We start from the raw sequence: 15810 nt of genomic DNA on the forward strand, positions 1-15810 counted from the left end.
TCAAACTATGAGAAGAATGACTCAAATTAGAGAAGCATAGATAGAAGAAGCTAACAAAAACATCTCTTCCTGTGGGGATGCTAGCACGGCCAAATACTCATCTTTGTAGGTCACCCAGTTTAAAGAGCAGTGCACGGGGGGAAAAAAATCTGGGGTTGATATTTTGTACCCTGGACTACAAAGGAATCACTGCAGATATAGAAATAAAAGACAGCTGGGCTGAGGTTTCAGATCACCTACACCCATCAGAAAGGCAGCCAGACCGAGCACTGTGCTCTCCTGTTGGATACCTGGACTAATGCTCCACTCAGTCAGTACTTTAGGGGCAAAGAGAGACAGAGCAGAGCAATGTTTTATTAAAAAGTTTCAATCACCTGCACTGCCACAGAAACAGCAGAGAAAATTACATAGCCCAGGGGGAGAAATCTTTGATTTAAATATCTGTAAAAATGTGTGAAAAAAAGGGAAGAGCTCCTGCCTGGGAAAATCATGAGCCTGTCTCAAAGTCTACAAGACTATCTAAGCAGAGGAAGTGAATGAATAACTGTGGCACATGCATGAGTGGCTGAAAGTGCAGCCTGAGCAGTAATTGGCTCTATTGGTGCTCCTCTGATTAGCTGGTTTTGGCTACAGCACTTGTCAGACCCACGCTGAGTTCACAGTACAAAAGTATTCACACTGCACTGAAAAACGTCTCAGATCAGCCTGTGGATCCCTGCAGAGAAACAGCAAACACAGATCTGAAGGATGCAGCCTCCAGGGAGGGCTTTAAATCCTTACTTCATGTCACTAATTCCTCGTTATCTAGAGCTGGAAGAGAAAGGACTCCTGGAATGGATTCAGATGCTCCTGTTATTTTTCACTACCTCAGAAATGAAGGAAGAGAGGAGAAAATTGATGGTGCTTCTGTGGAGAGAAATTTAAGAACAAAATCACAATAATCACTGAACGTAGGTGGTTTGAACTCTTTACCAAAATACCCATCTAAGTTGCTAATTAATTGAAACAGCAAAGGGATCATCTTATTGGTATGGGAAGGAAAGGTTACACACTGATAAATCTCCAGAGAGACTCCTGACAGGGAGAGGTCTCAGCTGGGGACATGTCACAGAGGGCACGGGAGAAAATGAGCCACCCCAAGTCCTCACAGTGACAGTGGGCACAGCACCAGCAAACATGAATGGAAGAGACCAAGGAAATCAGGCACTTCCAAATGAGAGTATTTTTATGTGTAGACTTGCACACCTACTGTGTCTGCTTCAGGGTTATAAGACCCTCCTTCAGCTCATTCAGCTCTAAAATCAACTCTATGGATGCCTGCTATATCCTCAAAATGCTGACTTGACCACTCTGCAGAATGACAGGGAAATTCCACAGAGCATGAATTATTTGCACCCACACTCTGGTAATCACCACCAAAAAGCAATTTGGAGAGCATCAGCCAGCACCGGAGTATGCCAGCAAATGCTGTTGTGTTTTCTGAGCTGGCTCACTGATTCCAGCACCCTGATCAAATATAAGCACTTTAGGCTATTAATAGTAGCATTAAGGAGAGACTTCCATGTTTTGCTTGTGAGCTGCCTGTCCTTTCTCACCCTGTCCTCCCTCCCAGCTAAATTGTGTTATGTTTTGTGGTGGCTAAATGAAATGTGAGGAACAGCAGAACAGATCAAAGCTTAGATCAGATATGTCCAAAGCAGTTTGAGGACAGATGACCATTATTTACTTGCAACACACAGTAAGCAGAGGTGAAGGTTAAATGTGAGGCTTTTTTACCCAGAAGATATCAATCTTGTGTGTATACACAGAGGAAACAGCAACTGCATTTCACACAAGCTGAGAATTTGGTTCCCAGGACAAAACCAACTAACCTGTGGTTACAAACATCTCTTCAGCTTCTTGGGGCTCTGCCTCCAGACAAGTGGCACTGAAGTAATAAAGCACTCACATGCTGCTGAACACAAGACTTGTGTGAGTGAAGCTGCCAGGCTCTGACACCAGTTGCACCGCTTGGAAAGACATGGACAGACATGGAGACACCACCCTGCATGGGCTGAACATCTCTCCCACCACTTGCAGCTTCCTCCAAAACTGCCTCAGCTTTATCTGAAGTCAACATCAGCCTCAATTCTTTGTTTTACTCTTTATTTTTTATGTATTTATCTAAAACTTACTGAAAGAGGCTCTAAAACCTTCTCTACCACAGTTTTGTCCCTTCAGGTTCCAAAGCAAAAAGCAGTTTTTCCTAATGCTTAACATTAAAGAAATACTGAGCTGGTTGGCCTTTTGGGATTTCTTGAGGGTATTTTCTTAAGAAAATGCAAAATTGTCTTTAAAGCTTTTTTTCCTGAAAGTTTGAAGCAATTTGTTGATCTTTGAGAAACAGGGAAAAAATAGAAAAACACTGTCATTCTGAAATTTTTTCTAGGGAAAAAAAATCCAAATCTGTTGATCTTTTAGCAAGAAACAACTTTGCACTTCATGCATAAAGCTATGGTGAAATATATTGTAGCATCTTGCCATCATAAAATATGAATACTACTTTGTTAAACTTTTCAGCACACAGATGAGAGTGATGAAACTATTCCAGAGGAAGACTGTTGTCACTGAAGCTGTTTTGTCTCACTGCTATGAAGTTGACTCAGCATTATTTAACTGATGATTAATTATTTTGCACATTATTTTGAACCCCAGTCCTGCACAAGGACCCTCCTATACCAGGAGCAGCATGAACATGGAACAAAGAGGCACCTTCTGCTTCCAGGAGCTCCAAGTCCTCGTGGAGGACTGGAGAGGTAGATGGAGATAGATGGAGGGTGAGATTAAAGGAACCAGGCAGGACATGCTGCCAGACTTTGAGTAACCTTGACAGCCAGGGAGAGATTTAGCTGTGACTGTGTCTCCATGAAATTCATACAAAAAAAAAACCTCCAGAAGATTTTAAGTGTCCCATGCCCATTCCTGACTATTATTCCAAGTGGGAGCAGATGTGGGAAAAGGAGAATACTGAAATAGAAAGAGGCTGTTGGAGGCTGTGAGTGGTGCAAGGCCCCCAGGGATCCTTGGGAGAAGCTCCACAGCAGTTTGTATGTGGGGAGAGGGTCAGTCTTCGAGTTATCTGCCAAAAAGCTGCATCAGACTCTTCTAGGATGAAGCAGCGGGAAGTCAAAATATATTGAGACCTGGCTTTTTACTTTTACTTTGCTCACCAGGTGTATTTTGGAAAATTATTGCAGGCTGCTCTCCTACACTTGTGAGTTTTTCTCCAGCCTCATTTCAAGTGGGAGAAGTGGATGACTAGAGTTACAAGTTTCTACACAAACACATCTAAAGTTTCCCAGGATTTTCTCTCCTAGGGGAGCTGTGCACAGCCCTCTGCTCCACTGGGATCCTTGCACTTCCAAAACCCTACGAGGCACACCTTCACCTTTCAAAGCCCTGGGTACCACCAAGTGCTCAGCCCGGAGTGTGCCTGCTTTTCCCATCTCTGCTCTTCTACATCTTCCCTCTTTGCAGCCTCCGTCCTGTTCACCTCTTCCCTTCGCATTCCTCCTCTTTGCAACTCTGCCTTTGCATCCCTCCCCTTTGTAGCCCTCCCTTTCCACCTCCCCCTTTGCACCTCTCTCGCTTACAGCCCTCCCCTTTGCCTCTCTGCCCCCTTCGCATCTCTGCCTTTTCCCATCCCTCCCCTTCGCATCTCTGCTCCTCGCATCTCTGCCCCCGCACACCTCCTGCCCCTCGCCCCTTCTCGTTCCTGTCTGCCCGGCTCTCAGCCCTCTGTGCTCTGCCCCTGGCACCCTCCACCCCTCCTCATCTCCTCCTCATCTCCTCCTCGCCGCCTCCCTGCGCTCCTGCCCAGCCCCGGTCCCCCGCAGCCTCCGGGCCGTGCGTGCCCCGCTCCAGCCCCGCTGAGCCCGGCCCGGAGCCGCCCGCGATGCCGGTGCCGGTGCCGGCGTCGCTGCCGGTGCCGGTTCCGGTGCCGGTGCTGGTGCTGGGGCTGGTGCTGGTGCTGGGGGCCCGGGCGGGTGCCGGGGGTGGCTGCCAGCTCCCGGCCGAGTGGCGGCCGCTCAGCGAGGGCTGCCGGGCCGAGCTGGCCGCGATCATCGTGTACGCGCGGGTGCTGGCGCTGCACCCCGACCCCTACGGCGCCTACAACTACCTGCCCTGGCAGAGGGGCCCCCCCGGCGGCCCCCAGCACGGAGCGGGCGACCTCTTCTACTCGGCCGAGATCGAGCTGCTGTGCGACCAGGCGTGGGGCAGCATGCTGGAGGTGCCCGCCGGCTCCCGCCTCAACCTCACCGGCCTCGGCTACTTCTCCTGCCACTCGCACACCGTCATGCAGGGCTACGCTTATTTCTTCTTTCTCCGGTGAGTGCCGGGCTGGGGGGGTCCGGGCAGGGGTTGGGATGTGCCGGGGGATGCGCGCCCGCCCCTGCCCGCAGGGTTCGCTCCGTCCCGCGGCCGCTCTCCGCGCACCGCCTTCTCTTCTGCGCTTCCACCCTCAGTTTCATAGGGAAAGAAAAGCCCGGAACAGCAAACTCCCGTAGTGTTCCAGCATTATCGCACAGGGAGCTGCTGTTGAGTAGCTCGTGGGTGCTGGTGCTTTTGTTTTTACGGCGGGACGGTCACGGAGCTGGAGAGAGGCCAGAGCGTTTGCCGAAGTTTGTCGTGGGAGTTTAAAACCCATCCCCGAATACTCACCCGATAGCTTTCCATCGACTCTCCCGAGTCCCAGCCAGACCCTGACTTTGGGCTCATCGAAAGAATAAGAAAATAAACCACAATGTGGGAACAGAGCCATCTCTGTGACCTTTCAATTCGAGAGCATTTGCGAAATACTACTCAGTGGCTTGTTTTTAAATACTTGGTGTATTCTTAGACTGCATGACAAAACTCATTTTGATGCTGTCTAGGACTTAGTCTGCACCAACATCTTTAAACACATTTTATTGACACAAGTTATTTATTGACTGCTTGAAGGAGTACTTAAACTCTGGGCTCAAGGGCAAAGTGATGCAAATTCACTAGAAACTGTGGCCCAAAATACAGATTTGCCTCCTTCATGGTGTCTGCAGGGTGGAAGGAGCAGTTTGGTCCTTACTGCTGCTGCCTGATCCGGTCCTTGTGTTGGAAATTGTCATTTTGGTGCCAGGAGAGCTGAGAGCTACTTGCAGGCTAAAAGTCTGTGTGACTTTTTGTCGAGCCAGGCTGAAGTATGACAGGTGACTTCTGCAGGAGAGAGAGTGCTGTTCATTCTCACAGTGGGCTGCCCCTGCAATCTGTGTTCCAGAATGGATGAGAACTACATCCTCCTGCCACATGGAGTCAACTTCCAGGAGGCGATTTTCCCCGACACCCAGGAGAACAGAAGAATGTTTGCCAGCCTTTTCCAGTTTTCCAACTGCTCACAGGCACAGCACGTGCTGAGCTTCTCCAGTGACTGGGAGATTCAAGAGGACAGCCGGGTAAGGGATTTGTTTGCTTTCCAGTGCTTGTTTTCAAAGTGGGCACAGGCATTCCCATGTCCTTTGTGAACATGTGTACATGAATGCAGAGCAGCAGGTCCCTGATTTTCCTGTTCCTTGGGTAGTACCACTAGCAAAGTAACACACTGGTGAGGAAATATTAAACTTTTTTCAAAGCTGACCTCTGTGTTAACTTCTTCAGCTTCTCATGGACCTGAGCAAAGCTTGGTATCAACTTGTTCATGAACAATAGGTTAAAAATAGTATTACTTGTGATCTTGTCCTCCCCCACCCAGATAATTTCAGGGTTTGCTATCTCTAGACCTCTTTTTTTAATTTCAGCTGAAATGCTCAGGAGCCGATCTTTGCTTTTGAACTTCTCTGTTCATCTCATGTAGTGAGAGCAGTGCCTAGACCATGACAGACTGTAAGGGATTATTCTTGCCTAACTCCACATAACAGCATAAACATCTACTAAACTAATCACCCTGAGCTGCCTTTGTAGCAGCTGGGGAAAAAAAGGACTCTTAAGGGCACATTTCATGTGAGTGATGAGGGCAGGGTTCCTCTGAGGGATGCCAGCGCTTACTTCTGAACAAGACAGATGAAATGTCTCTTTCTCCTTTCAAGGAAGGCCACAGAAAGCAGTTCACCCTCTAGGTGATCCTCCCTTAAGAACATCCAAAGATGCCCACTCTTGGTGGCTTCTGAGCCCCTTTATGGGATTGTAGTGTGTGTAACAAATGCAGGATTTTAACAAATGCTTATTTGGCAGAGAGGAGCAACATGCTGTCATGTGTGTGCACGTTCTGGAAGTGCGTGTACTTTTGAGAAGGTGGAACTTGGAGAGCTGGTTTAGTGCTAAACTTTGTTTTGTGAGGCTGGTGGCTTCCCCTGGTATCTGAGAACATTTTAAGCACCTCTCTAGGTCAGGATGGACAGGACAGGTGTCATTGCTTGTGTCTTCTGTGGATTTACCCAAGGCATGATGTTTATGTATGACAGCAGATGTGTGAGTGGCTTGTTTGGGAGATGGATGGAGGGAACTCAGTAGCTGGCTGAGCCTTTTCCTTTCACCACCTGGCCAAATGCCAGCATACAAAGTTTGAGCTGCTGTGTGGCCATCTGGCCAGTGACACAGCTCTTCTCCTTGGGATGCCCCATGAGCAAGTGTTTTCTTGCTGCTGATATTTTTGAGGGGAGACTGTAGAATGGTGCTGTTCAAATATATGGGACAGCAGCATAAACTGATATTTAAGAGGAAATTAGTTATCCTACAATTAAATTGCAGAGCTGTAACCCCGTCCAGGCAAGAAGGGGGAGGTGGAAAGCCCTGGTCCCAGCCCTGCCTTCTCCCTCCCACCCCCTGCTCCCCAGTGACACAAGCAACATACTTGGCAAGTAAAGGGGCTGCTGCTGCCAAATCCACAGATTTTTGTCCAGGGGAGCAAAGTGGCATTGGGAGGCCACCAGATCCAACTGCCAGTGTCTGCTGGTGATGCCTGTGCACTGTTTATTTCGTCATGCTGAGCTAAACGTGGGGGATCTTGATGGGCTGGCGCTCGTTTATGCCAGCAGTGAATCTCACCAGTCAACCTTAATGGAAATGACCAGGCAGAAACCCCCAGGGTGAGCTGGGGCAACCCTCAGCATATGTATCAGAAGTGCATTTCAGCTGTTGCACTCTTTGACCCGTGCAGCTGTGAGCAGACTGGGGGGGATTAGGGCTGCTGCTCCCACTGCCGGGGCCGGGGGCTTTACACACTTCAACCCCCACCCACCCAGTGAACAGATTCGGCACAACTGATGGACACTTTGTCCAGCCCTCATAATGAAAAGTAAAAGCTTCCTCTGCACCAGTTAAAAATAGATGGGGCTGACTGTGCTCCCATTCAGCTCCTGCATCTGTGTTTGCCCAGCCGAGCGCCAGCTCCCGGCGCCTGCGTGCCCCAGCCTGGGAAAGGGATGACATTTCTGCCTGCTGCAATATTAGGAATTTGTTCCTCAGCTCTTCCCAGGTACAGCTCTCTTTATGGCTCCCTCCTCTCTCTGCCTTTTTACCTGTTGTGGTGGATTTCCCAATTGTCACTGTGTCTGCTCACATCCTGTCACAGTGTGAACAATTTCTGTTTCTGAATGTGCTCGGCCGAGCTGCCCCATGCTGGCTCCAAAGCTGAAATCTGTGCTGTGTGCCAGCTTCATGGCACAGGCAGTGAACATAGAGCATTACTCCTGAAGGTTTTGGAAAATAACCTCTTTGGAAGCCTGGGTACATCCAAAGGGAGGGTTCTGTGATGGTGTCAAGTCAGGAAGAGCTTGGATAGAGAGGAGGTTGTTTGATGAGGCTCATTCTGTAGTGAGGAGTCAGGGGTCTCACTAGCTGCTGTGTACTGACATAAATTGTTACTTAAAATACATCATGGATGTTTTGTGCAGTCAGAGAGGAGAGGTGGAAATGTTGAGACATTCTGATCAGAAAGCAGCTGAGATGAGAGTCTCATCCCAGGAGTTCATAGGTAAGGTCCTGCCTCCAGGTGTTGGAACAGCTGCATGCAGGGACAACTTAAAAAGCAGCAGGCCAGAGGAGGTTTGGAATAAAGGAATGATGAAATTTTCTGTTTACAGACAAATCCCACAGTCTGAAAGTCTTTTGGAATCCTGCTCTTGATATATTTCTGGGGTGGACACTTCAAGAGAGACTTTGGTGCTAGAAGCACGTGCAGATGCAATGGATAATTTGTGTTTGCAGCTCTGGGATGCTCAGCCAGAATGTGAGAAAATCCCATGATGGATGAGTGTCTTTGCCTCATGTAATCCCACTCCAAGCAAGGGGTCCCTTCTGCAGGGTGTACTTGAGCTGGCCATGGAGCAGGTGACCCCAAAGTGACCACTGACATGTTGTCCTCCTGCTTGGCTCCTTGCATGCAGGCAGCCTTATCTGAGCTGCCCAAGGGGTAAAATGAGGAAAACACTGATAGCTCCTTCTCCTCCTTCCAGCAAATGTGTCTGATGATGCAAAAGAGAGCAAAGAGATGTGCAGAACTTTTTGATGCACTGGGATGTGCCACCTGCCTTTTCCATCATGGTAAAATGCTTTTAGTTTTCAGAAAGGCCCCATGGCGTGTGATGAAAAGAGGTCAGACCCAAGGCACATCTCACTGAGTATAATACTTTCCTCATCCTGGGCCTGCTGCTTTTGCTGTAAGCTAATTCCAGCTGCATTTTTAAGCCCCTTGCAGTCTGGGCTAAGAGCCAAATGCTGCTTTCCATAGTTTTCCAATAACCCTACAATCTCATAAATTCACTCAGGCTCTTGTTCTGGCCATTTCAGAGTGCAATGATTGCTCCTGCCATTGTTTCTTTAGGCACTTGCATTTTGGCCTCCACGTTTGCAGAGGCAAATACTCATGTGGCTTCATCTTGACTTTTTGTCTCAGCCCCTTGGTGATGTTTGCAGATCTCTTGCTTTACTCCAGCTCGTTGTTGCAGTGGTTTCCACAAAGTTGTTTCTAAAGCCAAGGGATGATGCCTTACATTGAGATTTGAAATCTAGCCCCCCCTGCAGAGTTTCACCATTTTAGTGCAAATCTAGGAGCTGTAATTTCTCCTTCTGGCCTTCTGCAGGGTTGTGTGATCTCACAGAGAGGACCTTGTTGCTTTGTCTGCACACAAGGGATTTCAGGAGAAGTGACTTGAGGTCTGGTGTCAATAAGGACAGTAGAAATCTCTAGCAGCACTTGTAGTTATTATTCAGAGGGGCTTGAACTGGTTTTGTCTACAGGTTGGTAAGGAGATGTGTTCTTTTGGCCTCCCCCTTTATGTGTGCAGGAGAGCTGCAAAATGACCCCACAACAAGGGATTGATGTCAAGCTGTCAGCCCAGTTGTGAGCAACAGTGACAGCACTGAGATAAAGTCCATGAAATTAAGGAGTCCAATAACTTCAATTAAGCTCAGAGATTGCAGGGGGAGATCACACCTTTTATTAAGCCTCTCTCCCTACATTGACTCAAGCAGCAAGCAGAGCCACAACCACACAGTTACCTCAATTGATTTAGATGAATGGACTTGCCTTCTGAGAGACCTCCAGAGCTTTATCTGGAGTATGATCTCTAATCATAGAGCTTTTATGGGAGTAGCCAGTGTCCCAAATAAAAAGCAAGGTAATTAGTGGGTTAGCCCAGCATCTGTTTAGCATCTTTGGGTTTGGATCTTCTTCTCTGGTGGCACCATGGCTGCTGTAACAGACTAATGACCTGACTGGGACACCTGGAAGACTTTGGAGCAGCTGAAAAGGGAACTAGATAAGAAAAGCAATGTAACTGCATAAATGGCCTTGCCATTACTGTGCAAAGCAAAAATTAAATTACATTCTCCCTCTGTGGAAGTAGAGGAAATAGTTTTAGAATTATCTGTATTTCAGCAACTGCTGTGTGCATGGACTGGGAGCCACTGGGCTGGGTGAATCCCTGAGCCCATCTGCTGGTCCAGCCTGTCTTTTCCCTGATGCTCTCAACCAGGTGAATGGCAGAGGGTCTCAATCAGTGACACTTCACAGCACCACGAGGACACAAGCCACAGAGAAATAGCCACTTGTACTAGAGCTCCTTGCCTACCAGACAGAGAAGGGCTTGTTCATGTGATGTTTGCTATGGGGACTTGTTTTGATCCATCTCCCTGACAACATGCCCCCAGAGAGGGGGAAGAAAGAGGGAAAGTTGGGGAAGTCCCCACAATGTTTCAGACTACCCTAATTTTGGAAGTGATTAAATAGTGCCATGTCCAGAGGGAGCCTGAGCTGCCATGGATCCATGGGCCAGAGGTCTTGTGGTGGCTGAGATGGACATTGCTGATGCCAGAAGTGAGTCTGCTCTGTGAATCTTGCAAATCCTGGCCACTAGGAAAAAGAAGCTGATAACTGTGTTGTCCATGTTATTCACAAAATTAAAATGAAAAAGTAATATTTTTTTCTCTTAATAAAGTTAAGAGCTTCTGCTCTTGCAGAGTTCCCTCTCTGCTCTGAGTGCTGGGAGATGGATGTCAAGACTGGAAAATGCTGCTCATGGAGTCCAGAGCCAGCTGTTTTAGGAGAAGAAGCAGTCTGAAAAAGAGCAGGTAGCATCCAGGCTTGGTGGAGACAGTTCTCTTTAATTCCCATGTACCGAGTTTTTGTGTTTGCTTGTGGCATGAGCTGCATTAGACATTCTCCCTTCTGTGGTCTTAAGGCACTAGGGAAATACAAAATAACCTCAGTTAAAACCAGTGCTACGTGGCAAGGGCAGTACAAAAAGACCTCAAAATAGAATTGAAGTGAGGTCCAATATCTAGAGGTTTGAAAATCTTCTTTTACATGTGGTTTCTTGCCCTGCCATTGGTTAGAGGAGCTGTTTCTCCATGAGCCTAACAGCATGATAGAAAGTGCCATCACTTCTGGGTTGTTTTCATAGTGATTTACAGAGCTTTTGTTTTCCTCCCAGAAACCCACCCAGGGTGAACCCCCTCCCTATGATCTGTGTTTAATTTGAGTACATTTAAGCAATATCAGATGAAATGGAGAACTGCTGACAAGTGTCTGGGGCAAGGGAAGACCACGAGACAATTGATACATTTGGGTAGCATCCCCAGGAGTCTTTTGGCACAAAAATGGAATTGATTCTTTCCCAAATCTTCACACCCAGGCTGTTGTAGGGGACTCTTAGGGCTCTGACTGGCATATCCCTATCAGTTTTCTATCTTTCCACATGCACACAGGCTGATAAAATGTGGAGTAAAAGAGCACAAAGGAATACACAATAGCCTTATCCACAGGATGTTTCCATTGCATATGGTCTTTATAATATTTATAGCACCCAGAAGGTGTTCTGAGCAGTGCTTCCCAGGAGAAAAATGGGCAGTATCTCTGGTTTTCAGTTGTTTCTTAGAAGCACATTATTTCTGTGGGGATAGGTTGGCTGGTTTTCATACACAATGCAGGAGGGATGACCTGATGTAACATGGGAGCCTTGGATTCGGTATCATTTATGAACAGTCAGAATTTGGGATTGAAAATCGAGCCTTTTCCCACCCATCTGAGCTCTTGTCCCCCATGGCAGCCCTGCTGCAGGGAGGTGCTGAGGTGAGACTCCCCTTAGCCCCCTCCTGGTACCAACAGGGGGGCCCCAAAGAGTGGCACAGCTCTTGGTGAACGTGTCTGGACCATTGCTGCCTATCAGGCATTGCAGATTGCTCCAGAGCACAGCTCTCTCTTGCTGTGTCTCAGGCACATCCAAGTACATAATATCCTTAAAAATATCCAGTTTCCAGCTCACCAAGCAAGGAAATACCAAGACAACCAGGGATATGTGTGTGTGTGTATGTGCTGCTGCCTCCTCGAAGGGTGAAGAACAATCCTTCCAGGAACTGGCAGGGAAGGGAGACCCACATGGCTCCAGGCCTCTTTTAATTATCCAGAGTCACACTTTAATGAAGCTCTGCCAAATGCTCTAATTCATTCCATATTTCATGGCACAAGGCTATCTGCTGCTGTACTTGAGCTTGGTGGTGAACAGGCATCTGACCCCAGCCCCAGGACACTTTTGAGGTTCTCTGCCTGGCTGGTGGCCATGGGGGCAGTTGGCATTTGTAGGCTGAGCTCTGCATGTTGAGAGACACAAAGGTGGGGCTGAAGGGACCCTGTTGTCCCTCCTCTGTTTCAGATCCAAGGCTGTCTGCAGGATGCCATAGCCTTGGACTTTCCAGCCCAGACATGGCTTTTCAAGCCCAGCAGTGCTTTCTTAGCTGGATGAAAAGTTTTTTGGGAGGCCCTGACCTTTGGAAGCCTCTTAGCCAAGGGCCAAGGCACTGTGTGGGGAGGAGAGTTGGGATTTTGATTGGGCTGCCCATGTTCCCTCTATGCTAACACAGAAGTGGCTGAGGGGGGTGACACCTCCCTCGGGGGGGCAGTGGGAAGGTTGAATCCCACCCTGAGCATCCACACGTGAAGATGGGCTGGGAATGGCAGCACTGTAGTGAGCAGAGGACCTCTCATCCATCCCCTCTGGAGATGACACTGTCATGGGAAAAGTGGCAACCAGAACACATGAGGAGGCTGATTTCAGTCTGCTGTCTCCTTCCCTGGGTGTGAGTGATACCTCTGCTTTTCTGCCCTCCTGTTCATGGCCTCCCCAGAGTGGGAAAGTGAGAAGGAACATCCCACCACTGTGAAAGATGAAGGGAGAGGTGCAGGGAAAGGGTTGGTGTGGATCTGGGCTGTGAAATTGAGTAGTGCAGGATGCTTGAAAGAGCTTGTGTCCACAGCCAAATCCCCTTCCTCAACAGAGGTTTGTGTGCTCAAGGTGCTCCCCAGATACCTGGGATGTTCTCCAAGGAGAAGAGTTGAGGCTAATGTTCTTAAGGTGGATGTATCATTTTACTAACCCAAGGCAAAACAGAATGTGCAGTCCAAAGAAGCAGATCATGGGTTCTTTTGGATCCAGTCATGCTTACAAGTCATGCTTGTCCCATGACATTTCAGTCTCAGAGGGTGGAGGTTCTGACTTTGCCTGGGAGCCACTGAAAGATGCTCAGATGAGTCCGGGATCCTGCTCACAGTAACACACTGGGGCTATTCCAGTGCTTAGGCTGGGCTGGGAGCAGGAGGGGGAAGCAAACATCAGAGCTGGCTGCACATGGCTCTTCACCTGCTTGGATTTTCCTAGAGCTTGTTTTGAGCCAGCTCTTGGGGAATACATTCAGAATGAGTCTCAGGCAAGTTTTCTGGAACAAGATCTGCCAAAATTAATGTGGGAGGTGCCCATAATTTGTGATGTTCAACCCAGTTATGGGAGCCACCACGGCCTTCTGTAAATCTGTGAGTCTGTAGATGAGTTGGGTGGTTTTTGTGTGCAAATTGATACTTTGTGTTGGTCAGCAGGTGGAAAGGATGATTCATGTAGATCAGCAGTCCTGGACCAGGATCTCTCCTTGATGAACATGATGCTCCTAAAGGCGCTGTGGGCAGACCTTGGTTTAGTTGCTGTTGACCTTGAACCTAGGGAGAGTATTTTCTTTGAATTTTTCTCTCTCTCCTGACCCACCTGAGTGAGATGGATACAGAAGAAGATGGAGCAAAACATTTATTAAAATCAACGGCCACCAAAGTCCAGCTGGCAGACAGGACATCTGTGATGCTGCCTGTAACCAGATCAGCCATTGTGGCTTGAAGGGGGATGAGATCTTTTAATCTGGGACATATTTTCTCCCAGCCCATGCATTTTGATGTTTATTTTCACAAATGACAAGCCAAGCTGGCTCTGAGGCAGCAGGAGTTCGAGTCCCTAATGGAAGCTGCAGACAGAGCCTTTTAAATCCTGCCTCCACCAGCCAAGAACCTTTCCAAATTCCCCTGGAGAAGTGTCCTTGCCCTGTTGTGCTCAGCCAGGAGCAGCCATGTGGTGCCAGGCTTGGCTTGGCTGCTGGCCCTGGCAGCACTCAGCCCCTTGCAGCAGCTAATGTGAAGTGACAAACCAAAGTGCCTGGTTTTGGGGGACTGGGAACATATGGTTTTGGTGGACCAACTACAGCTGGTTGCTGAGAAAATCATTGCAGGTGCCTCCAGCAGCTGATGCTGTGACTCCCTCCTCTTGCTGCCCCAGTCTGTCAACTTTTTTTGGAACAAGGCTGCTGCAACTGTTAGTCGAGTCATCAGTAAAAGGAATGACAGCAGGGAAAAACACACTGAGGGAGAGGCAAGTTTCCATGACACTGTAAAATACAAAAGGAAAATAATATGGCTGAAAAGCCAGGTCTGAATTTCTGCCCAAAAAACTTAAGAGCAAGCAAGGAAACAAATATTTCCTGAGATCTGAAAGCACTTAATGGACTTTTTTCTGCAGTATTTTTGCATTTCCTAGGTCAGTAAGGAACCAGTAGCAACTGCAAGGGAGAATGTTGGTGCAGTGTTTTATATTGAGACAAGATGTGGGACTAAAATGCAAGCTGGTATTTACACACTGTTATCCTCAAACTGACCCATCTCCTTCACTATGCAGGGGCAGCAGGAGAGCTATTTCCATTCTGCAGAGGTAAAAAAGAAAGGCAGGTGTGTTGGGCTCTGTATCCCAGTCCAGTGGAGACAATTATTTTTGCTCCCAGATTCATGACCTTTGGGATTAGAAACAACTGTCTGAATTATTTTTTTTTACCTGTAAACTTATTTGTCAAAATCCTGTGTCCTTCCCCTCCCATGGTTTCCAGCCTTCTTGCACAGGTAGTTCTGCATTTTGAGTAGGGAGTTTCCTTCAGGTGGGTTTAGCATGAGCAGCTGGGGTTTAGCTGTTTATTCAAATAGAGCATGTTGGTGGGATGAAGTCTGGCTTCCTTCTTCAGGTGGATGGTGTCTTGTATCCTCTTCCTTTCCTCAAAATGCAATGAGTTTATTGCTTTCATTTGTCATTGCTGTACACCCATTTCAGAGCACAATTGTTTGTTTGGCTTTCTTTTTGTATTTCCAGAGCCTTTAAACGGGGTACAAACACAAATATGTTCTTCTGGGTATTGTTTATTAGATTTTTTTATTGTGGAAAATTACTTAAATGCTTAACTGGATGGTGGCTGGGAGAGAAAGGAAGGAAAGTCAAAGTGGAAGAACAGCTTGTACTGACAATGGCTCTGGGATAGGAATAGAAATTCAGATGCTTTAAGTCCTAATTTCCTTTACATGGGGAAAGATGGAACTCCCATTTCAGAGCCTTTGAAGCAAAAACACAGCAGCCACATGCACTCAAAATTCTCTATTTTGTTGCAGAATGAGGAAGCTGTTTTTCCACCTTTAAAGCAACATCCTTGGGTGTGGGAGATGCGAGATAACGAGGAGGGGGCTTAGTCACAGTAACCATAGGGCACCTCTGCCACATGCCTGCTCACATTTTAAAAGAGTTCTGAGGTCTGGGTTGGCTGGGAGAGAGTTTATTCATGGTCTATAAAAGTTGTCTTAAGTGAGACTCTGTGTGTACATGGCTTATCTGTGGGGAAGAACCTTACTTGGTCTGTAAGTACCTCTGCTGGAGATTTTTCTGTGAGTAGAGACAAACTAAAAATAACATTGTAAATGAGAGAAAATTAAAATAACTCATGGGAATAGGAAATGAAGAAATAACCCACCGAAATGTGTGTCCCACTGATGTAAAATCTCAATTACTTACAAAACTTGAGTCTAGCTGGGAGATTGAAGTGGGTCAGAGGAAGACATTCTCTGGCTGCCTGCCTCTGGAGGAAGAGCCATTGCACAGCTCATGACACGGCTCTGGGAGGGGCTGTACAGGCTTTCAGAGCCCCCTGTCCTGTCCTGTTGTTGGTGCTGCTCTCTCT

At 47.6% G+C, this 15810-nt stretch overlaps 1 protein-coding gene across 1 annotated transcript in view; it reads left to right on the top strand.

Annotated features, from left to right (window-relative positions):
• The first annotated feature begins 3606 nt into the window (after positions 1-3606).
• Positions 3607-15810, top strand: part of CCDC3 (coiled-coil domain containing 3) — a 34885-nt gene continuing 22681 nt past the window's right edge. The window contains exons 1-2 of the mRNA XM_054631239.2: positions 3607-4368; positions 5291-5465. Coding sequence (XP_054487214.2) covers positions 3935-4368; positions 5291-5465 — 609 coding nt within the window. The 5' untranslated portion in view covers positions 3607-3934. The remainder of the gene's footprint in view (positions 4369-5290; positions 5466-15810) is intronic.

The sequence above is a fragment of the Agelaius phoeniceus genome, chromosome 5, assembly GCF_051311805.1.
Source record: "Agelaius phoeniceus isolate bAgePho1 chromosome 5, bAgePho1.hap1, whole genome shotgun sequence".
Taxonomy (NCBI): Eukaryota; Metazoa; Chordata; class Aves; order Passeriformes; family Icteridae; genus Agelaius; species Agelaius phoeniceus.